Genomic DNA, 19,110 nt, shown 5'->3' with positions numbered 1-19,110 from the left:
CACACACAGCTTTCTAACTCCAACAATGCTCACATTGTCTTGTGTTCTGCTGTGTGAGTATGGTCCAGGTCGGTTCAAACTTCACACCACGATCAAACACCAGACACACTGGGAGAAGTGAGAAAGCGATATAATGAAAGTGTTTTTGTGTTTTTTTGCAGGTTTTGGAAAAGAACAGAACTGCTGCTGGCACATATCCACATACTGATATTTGGACTGTACATCCAAAATGTCAGCTTTTCAGGAATGAAGAGAAAGTTCATTCAGTTGAGTTCATTCCGCTGCTTCTGAAAAGATGTTATAAGCCTAAAGAGTCATATCATTTTAGTAAAATGTTCTCTTGAACATCACCAAAAGGTTGTGCCAGGGTGACTGAAGGTCTCTCTATTCAACAAGGATGCAAATTCCTGTAAACCTTCTCCTCAACATCGTAAGAAAAGTGTGATGAATGCTAACCCTAACCCTTTTTTCAACAGTCATTACTTGTTTTACTAATTGCTAATTCATGAACATGGTTTTGTTCAGAAGGTGTTATTAATGAGAGTGTGCATTAATATTCTATTCAATTTTTTCTTGGATGGATGATCAACCCCAAAACTATGATATATTGCCCTTGCCCAGAAAATCCACGATAACCAACTATAACTTTAAAACAATAATTAATTCTCACAGATTTTCTTTTCAGTCACACAACACCTCAGGGGTTTTCACTAAATCTTGAAATTGACTACAAACCTTTCAAAGGCATTCAATATATTACCTGCTTGTCTCTGTCTGCCTGAATTTGGGAGGTTTATTTGTTCAGCTGAGCTACTTGACATGCTGCCTCCAAGCAACTGAAATAGCTGAGAAATCTTCACTGAGGTGTGCCTGGTTATTCCGTCTCCCTATTTGGTGTTTGAGTGAATTACCAAATAAGGCATTAGCATACTGATAGTAAATGTGTTACAGATCAAACCCTTTTATTTTTTAATCAACAGTAAAATATTAATAAATATAGCTTAAATGTACAACAGGATATAAGCTTCTGGAGGATTTACTGTAACTCAGACATTAAACATAAATACAGAAATAATCACCTACCATTTTGGCTATAGAATTTGTAGAACACTTTAGACTTTCCAAATATTTCTTTAAAAGGGAAAATGACAAAAATGGCTTCTGAATTAAAAAATTGCTGGAATGAATATGAAATGTAGCTATATAAAGAGGCTTGTGATCGTTGTATTTGAAGGTTGATCATACACATATTTTGCTTACAATTATCCCATAAGTTCCGATAGAGACTTATAGTTTTGCTGAGATGTTCACATAGTAAGCTATCTTTCTAATTTATCACAGAATTGATACAGTAAATACAATACACAGATACAATACAAACCTTAAACTGAAGTGGGATGGCACCTGTGCAGGCGTTGTGATTCCCAGGCGCACCGGAGGGGGCGCTGTGCTGCAGGACCGGAGACCACCGGGGAAAACAGCGTCAGCCTTCACTAGAGCAGCACCGAGCAGAGAGAGAGAGAGAGAGAGAGAGAGGAGCAGCAGGGTCACCGGCACAACTTTGGACTGCAAGGACAGATTGCATTTGGTCCATACGGCGATGCTGCTGCAAAAAGGATGCCCGGCTGTTTATGTTGCACTTCTATACTTTCTGGAGTCAACCTCTATATTTGCCTTCAACCTTGACACCAATAATGTTCTCAGGAAAGACGGAGAGCCGGGGAGTCTGTTCGGATTCTCCCTTGCCATGCACCGGCAGCTCAACCCAGATAAAAGAATGTGAGTGATACTTTTAGTTGTCCGACTTTACTTAGTGATTTTTCTCTTTGTTTTCATTCGCCTGTAACTGTAGCTTTTTTTTAGGCGTGACCGTGCATCTCCGTTACAAGAAAGCACCTGACGGGACAGGTTCACCACATTTTACCGCCTGCCTCCTGTTTGACGTGAAGTTGAACCGTTTAACATTGAACGTCTCTTACATGAGTTGTAAAACCTTTTGCTTTAAAGCTGTACTAACTGATAGAACCTATAACATAACTTAGAACTTGTGATTTAACCTTAATAGAACTTATTATATTAAAACACTTAGTAGGCTATTCACTTATTTTAGGCTATGTTGCATAGGACAGCCCATTAATTTGGACAGGATACCAGTTCATTTCACCCTGAGTCTTATGTTCTGCCTTGGCCAAAGTGATAAATCGATTTGGCCGCGATGCCAGACACTGAATCCATCTATATGAAATGCCATGTGGCAACAAACTTCGGTAAAGAGCTGTGTCAGTTCAGAAATCATGCATGTTGGCCTATTACTTCATTTTTCAATAGAGAGTGAGGAGACTCTGCCTCCTTGTGAGCGGATCACACAGGCTGGAGATCCCTCTGAATATGAAATGGAAGGCAGTCAAAGGACAAGTGAATAAACAATGGTTATAATTGTCATGCAAATGTATAAGGTCGGCCCTTTTGTCAGAGTAAGGGGCGCTGAGGGGATAACATTTTAACTTTTTCCCCTGTATTCACAGCTGGTACAACATTGTCCTAAAAGCTGATTTAACTAGGCTACCCTCTCAGTTTAAGTGTTTTAATCATCTTTTGTATTTTAATACCCTGTAGATCTACTCTAATGTTATGTTAATGAGTTTAGTGGGGTGCTATAGAGCTCTAAAGCTCTTATAACAAATTACTTAGCAGAACTGTTGTCACCCTGCAATATTACATGTAGTTAAGTTTGATTTTTAAACAGCACTGAGAGGGGATGGGTATGAGATCTGTAAAGGTGACTTTATTGAGTATTAAAGGCAAGTTTACTGATGTCTTCCTGCCACTCAGCTGTCACACACTGTAGACAAACATTCACATACATATGAATGAACCAGGCTAGAGTAGAGTCTTCAGCTTGTGCCACAATAAAAGTAAAGGGCAGGCTTTCAGTTAAATTAAAAAAAAAAAAAAATCTCCAATGTGGCATTTGAAGAATGCCTGATGATGAATAGGATAGGGGTTATCCATGCATAAAGTGAATCATTTCCTTTGGCCAGGCCTGAGGGGCAGAAAAGCTGTTGTCAGTGCAGTGAGCCAGTCTGGGACCATCCATGCCTCTCCAGTGTGGAGGGGGTTCCAGTTGGTTCCAGTGGGGGGTGGGAGCTGCGTGTCAAAGCCTGTGAGCGGGGTGAGGCTCAACAAGCTATCAGACACTGGTTGGCAGCCACAGGACACTGCAGCAGCACGTTGAGAAACAGAGAGGCTGATAACATTTAGACCAGGACTCCATAGATCCCACAGATTAGCCTTGCGTGTGGAATTTAATCTGGATGGTGTTTTGGCTACTGTTAGACCCCCATGCAGAGGCAGCTCACGGTGCAGTGAATGTACCGTGCAGTAAGTCGTGAAATGTTGGCAGCAGTCTTTGAATTATAGTTTTTACAAGGCTTCTTTTGTTCATATCTTTGTTTCAAGAGAATCCTGAATGCTAAATAGAAGCAGTAACAGGTCACACGTCTAAAAAGAGTAAAACATAGTGAAACTGAGTAATATTTGTGGGGCAAACAGAATCTTGGAATTTGACAGTAGTCTGATAGCTGGCCTTCAGCCAATAAAAGTCAGAGGAAAGTGAAGATTCGCCTAGTTTGGCAGACAAGCTGATTTATGAGAAAGCTGCCCCAACTCTGGCACAGATACTGCACAAATTGGTCTCACATTCACAAGAAAATTTAGCTAACTTCTAGTCTAAGCAAAGTTTGCTTCATTCAGGATGTGAATAGAATAGAAAAAAACAACTTAATCTTTCATTGCATGTTTCATTCATGTTTGTTATTTTGGGTTACATTTGCTAAAGTTTAAAGTTTTGAAAAGCTTAACAGTGAGTGAAGTACCCTTTACCAACGTTGTGATTATCCACATTGTTTACCTCTCATATCTTTGTTGAAAACAAATTGGGACTGAGTGTCAGTATTGAAACGCTCTAGATTGCACTGTAATTCAGGAAAGTATGGTACAACAGCAGCTCCCCCCTGCTTGGCCATGATCTCAGTTCTAAATCCTCATGTGACCCTGAGATAATCAGCCGACCAAGTGAAAGCTGCACACAAGTAGGTAATGAACAGCCTGCATAACTTGAAACTATAAGGCACGCTCACCAGGTAAATAATTATGGAGCACAGGAAACCACAAGTCTGCAAAACAATTTGTATGCATGAATGGGCAAATATAAAACTCTACATGCTACCGATTCATTCATGAATCTGATTGTATTAAGTCATATATGAAGACATTAGATAAATCATTGCTTTTACTGAGTGCTAGCCACTTAAGCATCTTTTCTAAGTGATACAACTGATAATCTATCTGCTCAGTGAAGCAATAGTTATATCTAGTGTGACTAAATATGACTATTTTCCTCTCCAGTAAAACTCCACCCACCGTTTCCTCCTTTCTGGTTAAATAACCTTCTGATTGTGTAAATCAGTACATGTGATATCTCATCGCCCAAGCCCCAAGTCTTCCACGCTTTACTGCTCCTGTCTTTGCGCAGTTGAAAAGGAAATCTGTGGTGATGAAAGTGTTCTGTTGTTTGTGATGCTTACAAACAAACTGTAACTGTATCTTTTTTTCTATAATGGCTTCATTGAAAGCACAACTTGGATTAATTATGACACTTTGTTTTATGGGCCTTTTATGGTATCTTCCTTCGTTTCGACGTTTGGGAAATCCATGTTTGACCATAGGACTGAACATAACGTGGCCTCTTGGAAACAGTGAACTGGATACCTCTTCCATGAATAATCTGTTGGGTTAATGATGTGGTTATAACATCCTCCCAATGAAACCAGAGAAAAGGCCATTTGACTGGACATGCCAGGCCATCTGTGCATTTGTAACCTGATAGATCGAATGCAGCAGTTTTTCACCAGTCAAGACATTCCAGGCAAACCAAACATCATGGTTTTGCTAGTTTGACATTTTCAGGAATAGGTTAATTACTACGTTTAAGCTACTGTATGTGGCTATTTTAAGTTTTTTGCACTTGATCTTTAAGGTGAAGTTGATCCGGGCTTTGAAAATTCATGCCTAATTCCATCAGTGATGTGTAACCAGCCAATCAAAGGTCAGCACCAAACAAAGTGTGTGTGTAAACTGAAACAGTTAGAACAGCTGCAGCGGTTCTGGTGGCTTTGAGTGCACAGCTGTGGGAGCACTGGAGCACATCTGTTAACAAAGACCAGGCAGGTCAGTGTGTGCGCCCACACTGGTTACTCTCCATTCCCATTTACACTGCAATGAAAGACATGCTGCATGATGTACCATGGTTTTACACAGGGGTGAAAAAACTACCAAAACATCCTACTCAAGTAGAAGTAGAGATGAAAGTACTGGTGTAAAAATCTTAGGTAAAATTAAAGAGTAGCTCATTTAAAATGTACTAAGAGAACACTGTAAGCTGTGATCTTTTCCATGCAATTCTAAAAGGCAGATAACAGAGTTCAAATTAGATTCTTGTGATTGGAAAACAAACTTTTCAAAATAAAGTAAAGCCAGATTTCTCTTCTCTTCTCTTCTTGACTGCAAATGGCTCCATGTTTGGCCAATTTATGACCGGACAGTTTTTAATGCAATGCTTATGGAGCATACAAGAGCCTACTAAATTTGTACTCTGTAATGGATGTGATTTAAAATGTAGCAAAGTACAATACATCAGTCAAAACATACTTAAGTAAAAGTACTGATTTCATAAAATACTCAGAAAAGTAGAATAGCAGCAATATTGGTTTTAGTTAATTCCACCCTTGGTTTTGCACTGACTCTGCAGCAGCAGCTGTTTTCCTGTTTACTTACTTTTAGCAGGTGACTTTCCTGTTAAAAAAAAATAGCCTGCAGCTTCCTTCACTTGAAGTCACATATATAGTTACACTTTGGTCAATGCAATTTGATGTTTCTTTGAGTATTATGTTTCTGGCTGTGTTGTAAAACATCTCCAGGCTAACATGTTCTGGCATTTATTTAGTCAATTTCATGTAGGTTAGCCTTTCAATCCTGCAATTCAGCCTTCTTCCAAATTGAAAAGCTTGTTCATGTGTCCGCTGGACTGCAAAAGGCTGGAGTATTGCATGTAAATGTCAATGTTACATTTCAGTTACTTGCTAAATTCTACAACTATCGCTGTACTGAGAAGCCCTGCTGTTAAGTTACACATGTTTGTGTGTTACAAGCTCTGCATGTATGTGGTGTTTTCCTGCATGTGGCCTCATGGATCTTGCTTCCCTTGATGTTTAGGTGTGAGTGTGATGCAAAACACTCAAACATGTGGCCAGAAACTGTACTGGATAAAACCCAAAACCCCTTGTCTCTGAAACTATGAACCTGTATTGGCCCAGGATCAAATCCTCCCAAAATGTTCTCTCCCCAGTCTCTGCTACACTGTAGTCCTCTCAGCCCCTCTGATGTCTCAATAGACACCTAAAATAAATATGTAGTAAGTCTTCAGCAAGGTTATTGGCATCACCTTCTAAAGCATGTTAGGCTGAGTCAGTTCAGCAGCTGCAGTGTGAAACTAAAGTTACTGTAACTTTGTATTGACTCTTGTGTGTATTTGCATTTCACTGGCTGTTGATCAAGGGGAGGGCTTAAAGTTTGTGGCTTCAGTCTTACAACAGACCACCTCAGGAGAGTCCTTGTTTAGCAAATGAAGAGCCACAGCACTGTCCTAGAGATCAATAGATGGGCTACAGATGGGCTGCAGAACCATGTGGAGCAGAGGAATAGGGTGGAGAGGATTTCCTCCCAATCCTCTGAGAAAATTCCTACACAGGCGAATGTGTGGGCTGGTCAGTTCTCACACTGCTCTATATATTAATAGAGTAGCGTCCTTATGTCCTTGTCTAAAGTCCTGCCTGTTTTTTTTTTTACCAAACATCTTGAAACACTTGTACTGTATATGGTGATGCAACATACATACACACTGCCGCATTGTCACCAAGAATAAGGGACCTTTACACTGTTGAAGGAAATTTGGTAGTGTTTTCCCAATGTTTCTTAGTATGACTAGTATGGCTGTAACTGTCCAGGCTGGAAAATGTGACCCAGACATGTTTTGGTACTCTCTGTCTCTCTCTCTCCCTCTCTCTCTCTCTCTCTCTCTCTCTCTCTCTCTCTCTCTCTTTCTCTCTCTCTCTCTCTCCCTCTCTCTCTTTCTCTCTTTCTCTCTTTCACTGTGGTTGTCTGCAGCGAGCCGTCCATCACCTCTTTCACACTGCTAGGCCAACTGAACTGAAATTCTTTCTCATTTTCTCAACCGCCAAGTACAGCCGAGCCCTTTGCGTTTTTCACTACAGTCGCACTTAGACAGTCGCAACTCTGATGAAGTGTTGTTGGTTATTAATCCAGCCTGAATCACATCTCTCCCTTCATGCTTGTTAAGGCTCTGTGAGAAAGTGGGTGTGAGGGTTAGAAGCTGTGGTTAGTGAGCGAACGCTGTACAGAACAATTACATTACTGAACATGCTCCAAATTAGATTGTCTGCTCCAGTGCTCCTCTGCCCTGTGCAGAGTGTTAGGACAGTAGTCTACTGTCCCACAGCAAAGTTTTCTATTTTGTTTCTTATCACAAAATAGCCCTTTGAGTGCCTTATTGAGCACCACACAAAGCACAATAAAACAGTCTTTCATCAAGGCTGACCCCTCATTGGCTTGCCCTCTTCTGAAGTGCTTATGGAAATCAAAGGCATGTTCATTTGTTCTTTCATGTAGAGAAACAGCTTTATGTCTTTTGTATTCATAATATATAATCCATGATATATATTTGGTATTTGGTGCAGTAGGTTTGCTACATTTTGTAGCAACAAACTACAATACAGTAATTACAATGCAATGTCACAGCTGTGATTGTATTCATTATTTAATACAACAGATGCACTATTGCATAAATAAATATGTCCGCCATCTGCTTGTGTCATGCAGTATTTGTAAAAAGACAGTTGCAAGAACATAAGAAGCTAGCTTTAAATGAAAAATCCTCCCTAAAACACTTTTAACACTTGAAAAACAGCTATAATTGGCAATCTAACTTGTATTTCTGGGTCTATTTTGTTGTTTGGCTGTGTATTTTCTATATTCCTGTGGATAACAGGCCAAACGTACATAATGTGACGTTGAGTCAAGATATTTCCACCGCAGCTACAGTGGAGTTTGACAGGACAAAATTTTCAACCACTTAAAACATCAAGGGTAAACGTCAGGTTTTTGTGTCGATTCCTCAGTGTCAAAGAGCGAGGCCAATCTAAACTCACCATTTTGTACCAAAGTTCAACAGTCATAGAAGAAGACGAGATAGCAGTTTCCCCACTGACAGCAGCCTCATAATGCAATGCAGCCACAAGACAAGTTGCATGTTGAGTAAACAGCGTGACTCTCGCCTTTTCTCTTCTGGAAAAACACTTTCTCTTGCTGTTGCTATGCTATTGCGATCACTATCGCTATTGATCTCTTCACCTACACCCGCAACAAGTTCAGACATGGTCTCTAGGGGTTGTTGAAAGGCATTCTGGGAAATGCAGAAAGTCACTAAGTGAAGAAGAAGAAGTAGATGAGGCAGATTGAGGGAGAGTGGGTACACCAAAAAAGTAAATTCCAACACATCACACACCATCACAAAATAACTCCTGGAATGAATTGAACATCACAGATTGATGATGCCTAACAGTGTCAGAGTACCTGAAGGTGGTTTTGTCCTTAAAGTATCTGAATAATACCTTGACCACATTGTTTTTTTTTTTCTTTAGGCTGTTGATTGGTGCCCCCAGAGCCAGAGCTTTGGACAACCAGAGAGCGAACATTACTGGAGGCCTTTATAAATGTGAAATCACCCAATCCAATGACTGTGAGCGCATTGAATTCGATAATGAAGGTGAGGAATTGGTCTTACCTTATCTACATCCTTCCGAATATTGTACAGAGACTTCATTGTAGACTGGGCCATCCTTAATGTGCTTTATTAGGTTATCAATTTGAAATTGATTTCATGTTAATGTGCTGTTAATCCCTGTCTTTGTTGTAAAATTTTCAAAGAGGACGTACGTATTGAGAACAAGGAAAACCAATGGATGGGGGTGACGGTTCAGAGCCAGGGACCTGGGGGAAAGATTGTGGTAAGTCCTGTCAAGAGATGAGAGGGATGCAATAGTTTTATTTTACATTATGGATTGATGTTTTGGCACATGTTGCCTTCTTCAGGATAAAATATCACATCATCTCAGTGACAGATAATCTACAAAACAGGTGTTCCAAATCAATGACATCACGGGGCAATCAGAATGAGCCTAGAAATAGAGTGTCTAGAAAGGCCATTCATCACCAAGGAAGGCAATTCACATCCATATGTCTACAATATTCAATGAACCACCAGATTCAATGTAACGATTCACAGAGTAGAAAAAACAGTAGAAAAACATTAGAATGGATATATAATCACAGTCATGCAGTCAACCCATGTGTTTGAACCATCACTGGCCTTTTGTGCTGGTCCTGGTCTTATCACGTATCATGAAGGACATGGATTTTAACACGGTTCTGTTTTGTCATGTCAGACCTGCGCTCATCGTTACCAGAGGCGCTTGTTCGTGAACACGGCTCAGGAGTCCCGGGACATCACAGGGCGCTGCTACGTTCTGAGTCAGGACCTGACCATCGACACCTCCTCTGATGAGGATGGGGGCAACTGGAAGTTCTGTGAGGGCAGAGCCAGAGGCCACGAGAGGTTCGGGTCCTGCCAGCAGGGTCTGGCTGCCACCTTTACCAAGGACTACCATTATCTGGTGTTTGGAGCACCAGGAGCTTACAACTGGAGAGGTCAGACCTTACTGACCCTAACTAGCATAACTACCAGTTAATGCTATAGTGATCTGTAATAGACTACTGTACTTACTATTTTTTGGATTACACTGTCATCTAGAAGCCAGTGAAGCTGTGACATGACAAACTTCATCAGTCACAGTCATCATGTTATACACTGTTTTTATTTAATGGGGGAATCATTTGTTTAAATAGATTTTATTGCAAGTTTCTCACTCTGTTAACCCAAATTATTTCATATTAGTACTCCATTTGTTCTTTGTCATTGGTTCTTTTTCTGTTTTCTTGTGAGATTTTTCCCCCATAGTTAATATTTCTAATTTCTTGCCTTGTACCATCTACTGCACCCTTCACCACCTCTCCAGGTATTGTACGAGCGGAGCAAAAGAACAACACTTTGCTCGAAATGGGATTTTATGACGATGGCCCTTATGAAGTTGGAGATGAGAACCTGTTGGACCCTGACCTTGTGCCTGTGCCTGCCAACAGCTACCTAGGTGGGTGTCTATTCACAGAGCAGGTAGACTCTGACTGTGTGAGCTATGTTGTGTGTACTGACGTATCCTATTTGTCAGCAGTTTGTCAAGGTTGAATTATTTGCTAAATATGACATTTCATCACAATTTCACATTTTGTTGATGTCTCTCTTTTTGTTCATTTATGGTTTAAAAGAGAAGCCAGTTCTGCATTCTCAGTGTAAGACGGTCTGTGCTAAAACATCTCTCACACTGTAGGATTTTCCCTTGATTCGGGACACAGCATCACCAAGAGCCGTGGCCTGACAATTGTGGCCGGAGCACCCAGATCCAATCATAGCGGAGCCGTGGTCCTGTTAAAGAAAGAGAGCGAAGCCTCCACCAGACTCTCCCCAGAGTTTATCCTGGAGGGGCCGGGACTGGCATCCTCTTTCGGATATGATGTGGCTGTAGTTGACCTGAATGGTGATGGGTGGGTAACATTTCTCACTGCCTTTATTCTTATTTTAAAGGATGAATGTCACCTGTCATAATGTCATTTTTTTGTGGTCCTCATGTATATAATTTGTAAGTGTTTACCTTTCTTCATCTATTATTCTACATGATACTGATTTCCTTTCCTTCTGTGATCTAGATGGCAAGATATAGTTGTAGGAGCCCCTCAGTTCTTCATGAAGGACGGAGATGTGGGAGGGGCCGTTTATGTCTATATCAACCAGGCAGGGAAGTGGAACAAGATCACTCCTATCCGCCTCAATGGAACCAAAGACTCAATGTTTGGACTGGCAGTGGAAAACATCGGGGACACCAATCAAGACTCTTATGAAGGTAATTTAGGTGTCCTTTTTTTTTTAGCTTGTTTACTGGACCTTTTCTCTATTCGTTGCCATTACTTTAACTGGTTTCTCTCTTATTAGACATTGCCGTCGGAGCTCCCTATGACGACGCCGGGGCAGGAAAAGTCTACATTTATCATGGCTCTGCCCAAGGAATCAACACCAAGCCTACACAGGTTGGTTTTGTGGAGCTTTGGTCAAGCTTTATGGCAAACTTTTCAGATAACAGTGTTAATAATGTCACAAAAATAATGTTTGAAATTGTAGTCAAATATTTGTTTTTCCCTTCATTACAGATCCTTTCAGGAAGACAAAACAACATCAGATTGTTTGGATATTCTCTGGCAGGGAACATGGACTTGGATAGTAACTATTACCCAGATCTGGCTATAGGCTCTCTCTCAGATACAGCTCTCATTTACAGGTAATTATCTCCTTACCCATTACACTGCAATTCAAACCCCACTGACTTCTATCACAACTTTATTTAACAACCTGTCTTTCAGAGCACGGCCGGTCATTAGCATCAAGAAGGATGTCAAAATAACTCCAAGGGAAATTGACCTTACAAAGAAAACCTGTGGTAACAGTATTTGGTAGGTATTATAATATTTCATGGGGCCTCATATTCAAAACTCCCTGTGTTATAATTGATTAATAATCCATTTCTTATCCGTAGCTTCACTGTTGAGGCATGCTTCACCTACAAAGCAAACCCAGCATCCTACAGCCCCAAACTAAGTAAGTGAAATGGTAACAACACAATATTTTTTTCCAGATCCAAGACTGTGCAGTTCTCCTTTCTTATGTGCCTTTTCCCCGCAGCTATCAGCTATTCTTTTGAGGTGGAGGGGGATCGAAGGAAACAAGGGCTGCTCTCCAGAGTGATGTTCCTCAACAAGTCCCGAACCGACAAAGACTACGAGTCTACTGGCACCCTGGACCTCCGCGGACAGAACAAGAGAGCATGCATCAAGACAAAAGTCAAACTTAAGGTAATTTGTGACACAGCTAAAGAACATTGGCAGGATATCTTCCACTCAGCGAGCAACAGTCAGGAGCAGTTTGAGCTCACAGTAAGCTATGTTCAGAGCCAAAGAGAGAGAAAGTTGTAGTTCTAGAAAAACCCAAATGTATTCTGTGAGAGAAACTTGTGAATGACATTTCCTCTTATATTTTCTCTCACTCTCAAAAGACATTTAGTTCAGATTGCTACACTAATTAGTCAAAATGCATCAGTGGAACTTCTTGAGAAGATCTTGACAACCCCTTTGTCACTTACCTTAAATGTCCCATATTATTCACTTTTCATGATTTTATTCCCAAGTATACTATGGTTCAAGATAAGAATCGTGTTCTTCGTGATGTTTTCCAGTTCAAATGTGGCAAACCTGCGTGATTTTAGCAACTATGTAGTGAGGGGAAAAGAAAGGATGGATTTTTTACATTTTGATCATATATGTATATAAACAGAGGACATGTTTCATTCCTATCCTCCTTTAAAATAAGTATTATGCTGTACACTACCACGGATGTTTCTGCTTTGCCCAGGAAAACATTAAGGACAAACTGCGTGGCGTTCCCATTGAGGTGTCAGTGGGAATTGTGGGTACCAAGCGACAGAAGAGACAGAACGCTCTGCCTCAGCTTATTCCCATACTGGACTCCTCTCAAGCCAGCAAAGTTGTCACTGAGGTAAACATTCAGGCTGCAACAATTAGCCTATTACTAAACAAAGCAGCTCATTTAATAGAGAGAATTAAGTACTGTTCACAGTGGATGATGTATGAAATTATGTATGTGATGTTGTTACTGTTTGTTGTTATTGTAGGTCAACTTCTTAAAAGAGGGATGTGGAAGTGATAATATTTGCCAGAGTAACCTGCAGATGCATTACAAATTCTGCTACAAAGAAAACAATCAGGATGTGTTCCCCCCTTTACCCATGTGAGTACAAACATTTATATTTTTCTAAACAACATTAAGTTCAAATATAATTTCACAAAGTCTTAAGATCGGGTAAAATTAATCCTTAATGCAAGATATCAATTGGGTGAGACATTTTCAGTTTTCACATTTTCATATGTGGAAGACAGGTGTGATGTATTATTGGGTGGTTACTGCTCCTCTCCAGTTCCTCCAGTGACTTTATGTAGATGACTGTGGGGGTCGCCCACTGTGATACATGTTTTGTCCTCATTTGTGAGTAGGGCTGCGACTAACGATTATTGTCATTATCGATTAATCTATTGATCATTTTTTTAGAGTAATCAGTTATTTTGTCTGTAAAATGTCAAAAATAACGACAAATGCCCATCACAACTTACCAGAGCCCAAAGTGATGTCTTCAGTCTGAGCAGCAGCCAAAAAACCCCAAAGTATTCATTTTATAATGATAAGAAGAAAGCAAGAAAATCTTAGCATTCGTGAAGCTGTAACCAGCAAATGTTTGGTATTTTTACTTGATAAATGACTAAAACAATTAATCTGCTATCAAAATGACAATCGATTAATTTTCTGTTGATCGACTGATGACTTAATCAACTAATCGCACTATTTGTGAGTGCACTGCTGCACCTTTGGACCTGTGTATGGCAAACCAACTCATTTAGCAAACCTCCAATTCCCAGTTACATTAATAGTTATAAAATCTATAGAATCTTTCCATTACTTGGGTGGGAGAGGAGGAGTGATGTTTTTTTTCCCAACTTGTCTATGTAATGGCTATAAGGTAATGTGTACATCTGATTCATCTTTGCGTGTCTGCAGTGAGAACGGCCTGCCTGTGTTCTCTCTGAACGACCAGAAGAAGGACTTGGCGCTGCAGGTGACAGTGAGGAACCGGAATGGAGACGACGCCCACGAGACAAAGCTGGTCGGGACGTTTCCAGACACACTCTCCTATTCTGGATTCCGCTCACATAAAACAACGGTAAAAAACAACAACAACAACAACAAAAAAAAGATGCAGTGGCACAGATTCCGCTAATTACAGTCAGATTCGCAATTTAAAAACCATTCAGGTGCCGTAACATTACAATGCGTTTTCTTCCAGAGGGAAAAACAAATCATCTGTATTGCCAATCAGAACGGCTCTCAAGCAGACTGTGAGCTGGGGAATCCGTTTAAGAGAGACTCAGAGGTACGGACTTGTCTTCAGCATTAGTTCTTTATTTGCTCATTGGTACTTTGCTGCGGTTATTTAAATTCAAGAAATGTTTCTTTCTTTCTCACAAGGCTACATTTTACATCATCTTGAGCACTGTGGGAATATCTCTCGACACCGCAGAGATTGAAGTCGACCTACAGCTCCAGACGTAAGTACAGCTGCTTCAGCCTCATGTCCAGGTCTGGACTGCGTTCTGCAAATGACAGGGAATGGGACTGCAGTGTGTAATAATTCATTAACCATGCTCAACAGCAAATAATTTCCTATATTTGACAGGTAAATTTCTATGAATATAACTCAACACGTTGTTTTTTTTTCTTTTAGAACCAGTGTGCAAGAAAAAATGGCCACTGTGAAAGTGAAGGCTAAAGTGGTGATTGAACTGTCGCTGTCAGTCACTGGGTAAGGAGGGAGGGTTGGAGGGGCGTTTAACTCTTGTTTGATAGTTTCAACTGTTAATTGATAATATACAGTACCTGAAGATTTTTGTTTGTTTGCATCAGGGTAGCAAGACCTGCCCAGGTTTATTTCGGAGGTGCTGTGAAAGGAGAGAGCGCCATAAAGACGGAAGATGAGATTGGCAGTTTGATTAACTATGAATTCAGAGTGAGTTTAATCATCAGACTTACTTTTATATATTATCATTGTGTCATTACTGGTATCTAATTTGAGACTCCTTACTGTATGCTATACCCAGGACTGACCATATTGATTTTTTCTCCCAGATAAACAACTTGGGGAAACCTTTGAAGTCCTTCGGCACGGCTTCGCTGAACATCCAGTGGCCCAAAGAGAACGTGGATGGGAAGTGGCTCCTGTACCTGGTGAAGATCTCCACCACCGGTCTGGAGGAAATCCGCTGCTCTCCTGAGGCCGAGATCAACTCTCTCAAACACATCCAGGTAGTGTTTCTGTCCCTCCATCATCATGTTCTTGCTCTGCTCAATTCCAGTTTGAATTAATAAGTAGCAATGCTCTTTCAGGAGTCTTCTGTGTCCAGGACAAAGCGTGAAACCGGGGAAGGAAAAACATCTGGCGGCAAAATCTCTTCACTGTTGGACCAAAGAAAGCGCAAAGTTTTGGTGAGTTTTGCTGTGGACGCATCCACACTCTATAACAGAGATTTTGGCTTTTTTTTACTGGCAGCCAGGGTGTCTAATAGACTGTTTTTCCTTCTAGATGTGTGGGAACGGGTATGATGCCAGATGTGTGGTGATCAAGTGCCCCCTGCAGGGTTTGGACAGTACAGCAGCCATTGCACTGAGGTCTCGTCTGTGGAACTCAACCTTCCTTGAGGTAACATGCTGTGTTTTAAGACTCCGCTACAGGGGCATGTCCATGTTTCACATCAGTTTTTAATCATGCCCTGCAATTAAACCTCATGATTTGTATGTGATTGTCTTAACTGACTGACTTTTTTTTGTTTTGTATCAGAATTATGCCTCTCTTAGCTACCTTGATATAATTGTGAAAGCCTCGCTCAGGCTTGATACTCCTGCTAAAAACATGATCCTGAGAAATGCTGAGACTCAGGTAAGTGGCATCAATCCAGCCATATGTGTGAAATACCAATATGAATATAAAGATGTTAAGACTTAATTTTCATCCTGAATCACCTCATTACCATTCCCCTCCTCCACTGTTTTCCATGCTCCCTGCAGGTGAGAGTGACCGTGTTCCCAGAGAAGACAGTGGCGCAGTATGGCGGCGTTCCCTGGTGGATCATACTGGTGGCTGTTCTTGCTGGGATCTTGATGTTGGCGTTGTTAGTGTTTCTACTCTGGAAGGTGAGGTCACAGCCATTACATCATCATGTTACTGCCTGGTCACATTAGATAAGATCATGTAAGATGCACTTTATTGATTCCAGAAGGGAAATTGGGTCATTGCAAAAAAAATAAAATAGAGGTGTTGGTTTGTGAACACAGAGTAAAAGATACTGAATGATGTGAAAAAGGTATTAAAGTCACAATGAAATGAAAAATCTTTTGTCACCTTTTTTACTAATTATCCATATAATAACACACCTATTTAATTTAGTTACAATTTTTGTATTTTCTCTCTTTTATATTGAAGTCAAATGTTCTTCTTCCTGTAAACAGTGTATCTTTAGTGGTTACTTCATGATGTCCCAGTAGGTGTACATAAAATTCCAACCAATGATACTATCACGGATTTTTGAATCCCCCCACCCCCATAATATGAAACTTGAAACTTAACAACTCTCAAAGTGACACAAGTGGCAACATGATACATGGGTGCAGTTTGGTGTTCATCCTGGAAAACTCTGTTTCCTTTTCTTAAGACGCCATTGTCTTAAGAAAGTGGCTGGAATTTGTGATGACTCAAGATTGTGTGCAAAGCATTTTTGAACTTTTGAGCTGCCCCTCCCCATGTTATGTCCTGTTTCAGTTGGAAATACGCCGAATTACAAAACAAGATACCATCGGAATGCAGTTTCCTTGTGACTTTAAATGATATACAATATATAGCCTATATAATACAACAAAAAAAATATAAAAGATGAAGTGAACAGATGGTGTGTTTATGTGTTTCTACTGGATAAAAAGAATTCTCACTGATGGATATTGACAGCTTCACCATGTTGGTAGCAACAAAATGCATTTCTCTGCTGTTTGTGGGAGGAGGTCGTATTGGCCGCAGATTCTTTATTGATTTAGTTTGTCACCCTTAATGACTCATCACCCTTGCTCCCCCTCAGTGTGGTTTCTTCAAGAGAGCTCCAAAAGACCAATACGATGCTGCGTATCACAAGGCAGAAATCCATGTTCAGCCCTCTGACAAAGAGAAACTCTCTGCTGAGGCGTAAAGCCACATTTATGCTCTCAGAACCGGGGTAAAAATAAACTGTCGGCATGGAGCGTGATAACGACAGACACTAATGAACTCACTTTTCTCTTAAGGAAATGCTTTACTGCCAAATCAGCAGACTTAACGTACAAAATTCAATCAGACACATATCGTACCAAGCTAATGAAACAGGTATCTAGGAAATTTTAAGCATAAATGTAAGTGAAAAAGATTATTTAATAGATAAACCCTTTCATGTAGGAGAGAAAATCATAGAGTTTCTTGTATGTGTGCAGTATGTGTCTCTGAATTTTGTCAAGAAATTGATATTTCTTCCACAACAGGCTTAACATTTTCTTCTTCTTCTTCAAACCCCTTTGTTCAAAACGTTTATTGTACTCTGTGCTCTGCAGGTGCTTTTTGCTGACATCGCCTTCCCTGCTTGGCTGTTTGAAATATAATTTTAAACGCTGTACTTCTCTCCTGCAAAGCATGCGTTAACATACCTGCAACACTTCTTCTATTATATCATATACAGTGTACATGCATATTGCAGTTGTTCATCCATGTTACTAATGCCCAGTTTGTACTGTTTGATATCTCCCTTCCCAGTGTGGATTCTTCAGACGCTCCAAGTACGACGACAGCGTTCCTCGATACCATGCAGTGCGAATAAGAAAGGAATCTCCTCCGTACAAAGATGGAAAAGTCAAGTTTGATCCTTTTGAGAAAAAGCAGTGGCTGACGACTTGGAGTGAGAACGAGAGCTACTCATGAAACCTTTCACTGTTCAAATGATTCTGCAGTCAGGGATCACCTGTTTTTTATTAAATGTTGCCAAGCCACAAACCCACTGAACTTTTTATTTTATGTTCATTTAGTGAACATGATGCTCAGTGATTTTTTTTTATTATTTGTAGATAATCCTCGTGCTTACTTTGAATTAGTTGGATCAAAATCATGTCTTTGAATTTTTGTAATGTATAGATGACAAAATGTTGTAAGTTTTGTATATATTTAAAATCTTAAGCACACTGTATATTTTTTTTTTTTGTTAAAGCCAATTTCTTTTAGCCAAAGAGTGTTTTCTGTCTTCAGGCTGCTTTGGAGCAGAACAATAAAGCGCAAAGTTTACTGCTGTTTTTCTGGAGTTGCACAGTCTCACTAAAAAGTAGCTACAGGGTCTAACAGCCTCAGACTCAGATTCCTTTCACATTATAAAATAGTGTTCAACTTATTTACATAGATGCATGGCACAGCGTTCAAAACAATTGTCTTTTTTCACACGTCTAAGCAGGGGAGATCCACCAGACCCCTTGTTGATGTTTGCAACAATTAAGATGGATCAGTGTAATATGAATGTAAAGCAATATATTTTTGATGTTGGTGTTTGAGGCTTTTGTTTCAGAGGTCAGCATTAATGGACACAAAAGACGGACTGTTTCAGTTGTTTGTGGAATGATGACACTTAGGTACATTGTCACTTCACAATAATAAAAGGTGTAGATGGGATTCAGCCAACAGAATTTAAAACAAATTGAGAGGCGGTCTAGTTTTTCATGGAAACATGAAAAACACTTCTATGGCATTCAGGTAGCATCCACTGTATGTAGTTTACTGAAGTAAGAATGACTCATATGATTGTCTTTCCAACTAATAAATCCAAAGGGAAGATGGTGAAAAGCAACTGAAATGTATTAATAACTTCTGATAAATGTGATTGGAAATGAATGTGTTGAGATGTTGAGGGAGGAAATAAAAATGCTTAAAAAAAAATCATTAAGCTCTGCTGGTGAATTTCATTTCCATTAAGATCTTTTTTTTTTAAAGACATGTCACTTTCTATCTGCATTGCCTTCTATACACAATAACAGAAAGTACAATATTATAAAAAAACTTTTTTCTTTTTTTTTTACATCTTCCTGTACAGGAGAAATTTTGCAGGGACATTGATTGGTTTTGTACACTGATA

General features: G+C 40.0%; 1 protein-coding gene across 2 annotated transcripts; it reads left to right on the top strand.

Annotated features, from left to right (window-relative positions):
- The first annotated feature begins 1,525 nt into the window (after nt 1-1,525).
- On the top strand, nt 1,526-19,063 carry itga6a (integrin, alpha 6a). 2 transcript variants are annotated; one of them, XM_071531910.1, is made up of 26 exons: nt 1,526-1,779; nt 8,778-8,902; nt 9,064-9,143; nt 9,582-9,843; nt 10,212-10,343; nt 10,581-10,794; nt 10,957-11,150; nt 11,240-11,334; nt 11,455-11,582; nt 11,665-11,754; nt 11,838-11,899; nt 11,984-12,153; nt 12,710-12,853; nt 12,990-13,105; nt 13,928-14,090; nt 14,214-14,300; nt 14,396-14,475; nt 14,652-14,729; nt 14,831-14,933; nt 15,053-15,229; nt 15,311-15,409; nt 15,507-15,623; nt 15,762-15,860; nt 15,989-16,114; nt 17,050-17,184; nt 17,751-17,889. In XM_071531910.1, exons 1-25 carry the CDS (start codon nt 1,601-1,603, stop codon nt 17,155-17,157), a joined length of 3,228 nt encoding a protein of 1,075 aa, XP_071388011.1. In that variant the 5' UTR covers nt 1,526-1,600; the 3' UTR covers nt 17,158-17,184; nt 17,751-17,889. The 2 variants fall into 2 exon arrangements, with proteins under 2 accessions (XP_071388011.1, XP_071388010.1); XM_071531909.1 differs by lacking the exon at nt 17,050-17,184 and having other exon boundaries at nt 17,751-19,063.
- Nucleotides 19,064-19,110: the final 47 nt, after the last annotated feature.

The sequence above is a fragment of the Centroberyx affinis genome, unplaced genomic scaffold, assembly GCF_046629955.1.
Source record: "Centroberyx affinis isolate AG114_WGS23_722 - 3 ecotype Tasmania unplaced genomic scaffold, CSIRO-AGI_Caff_v1 ptg002149l_1, whole genome shotgun sequence".
Taxonomy (NCBI): domain Eukaryota; kingdom Metazoa; phylum Chordata; class Actinopteri; order Beryciformes; family Berycidae; genus Centroberyx; species Centroberyx affinis.
Note: the sequence above shows the minus strand (reverse complement) of the source record. Positions and strands in the feature narration are given on the sequence as shown.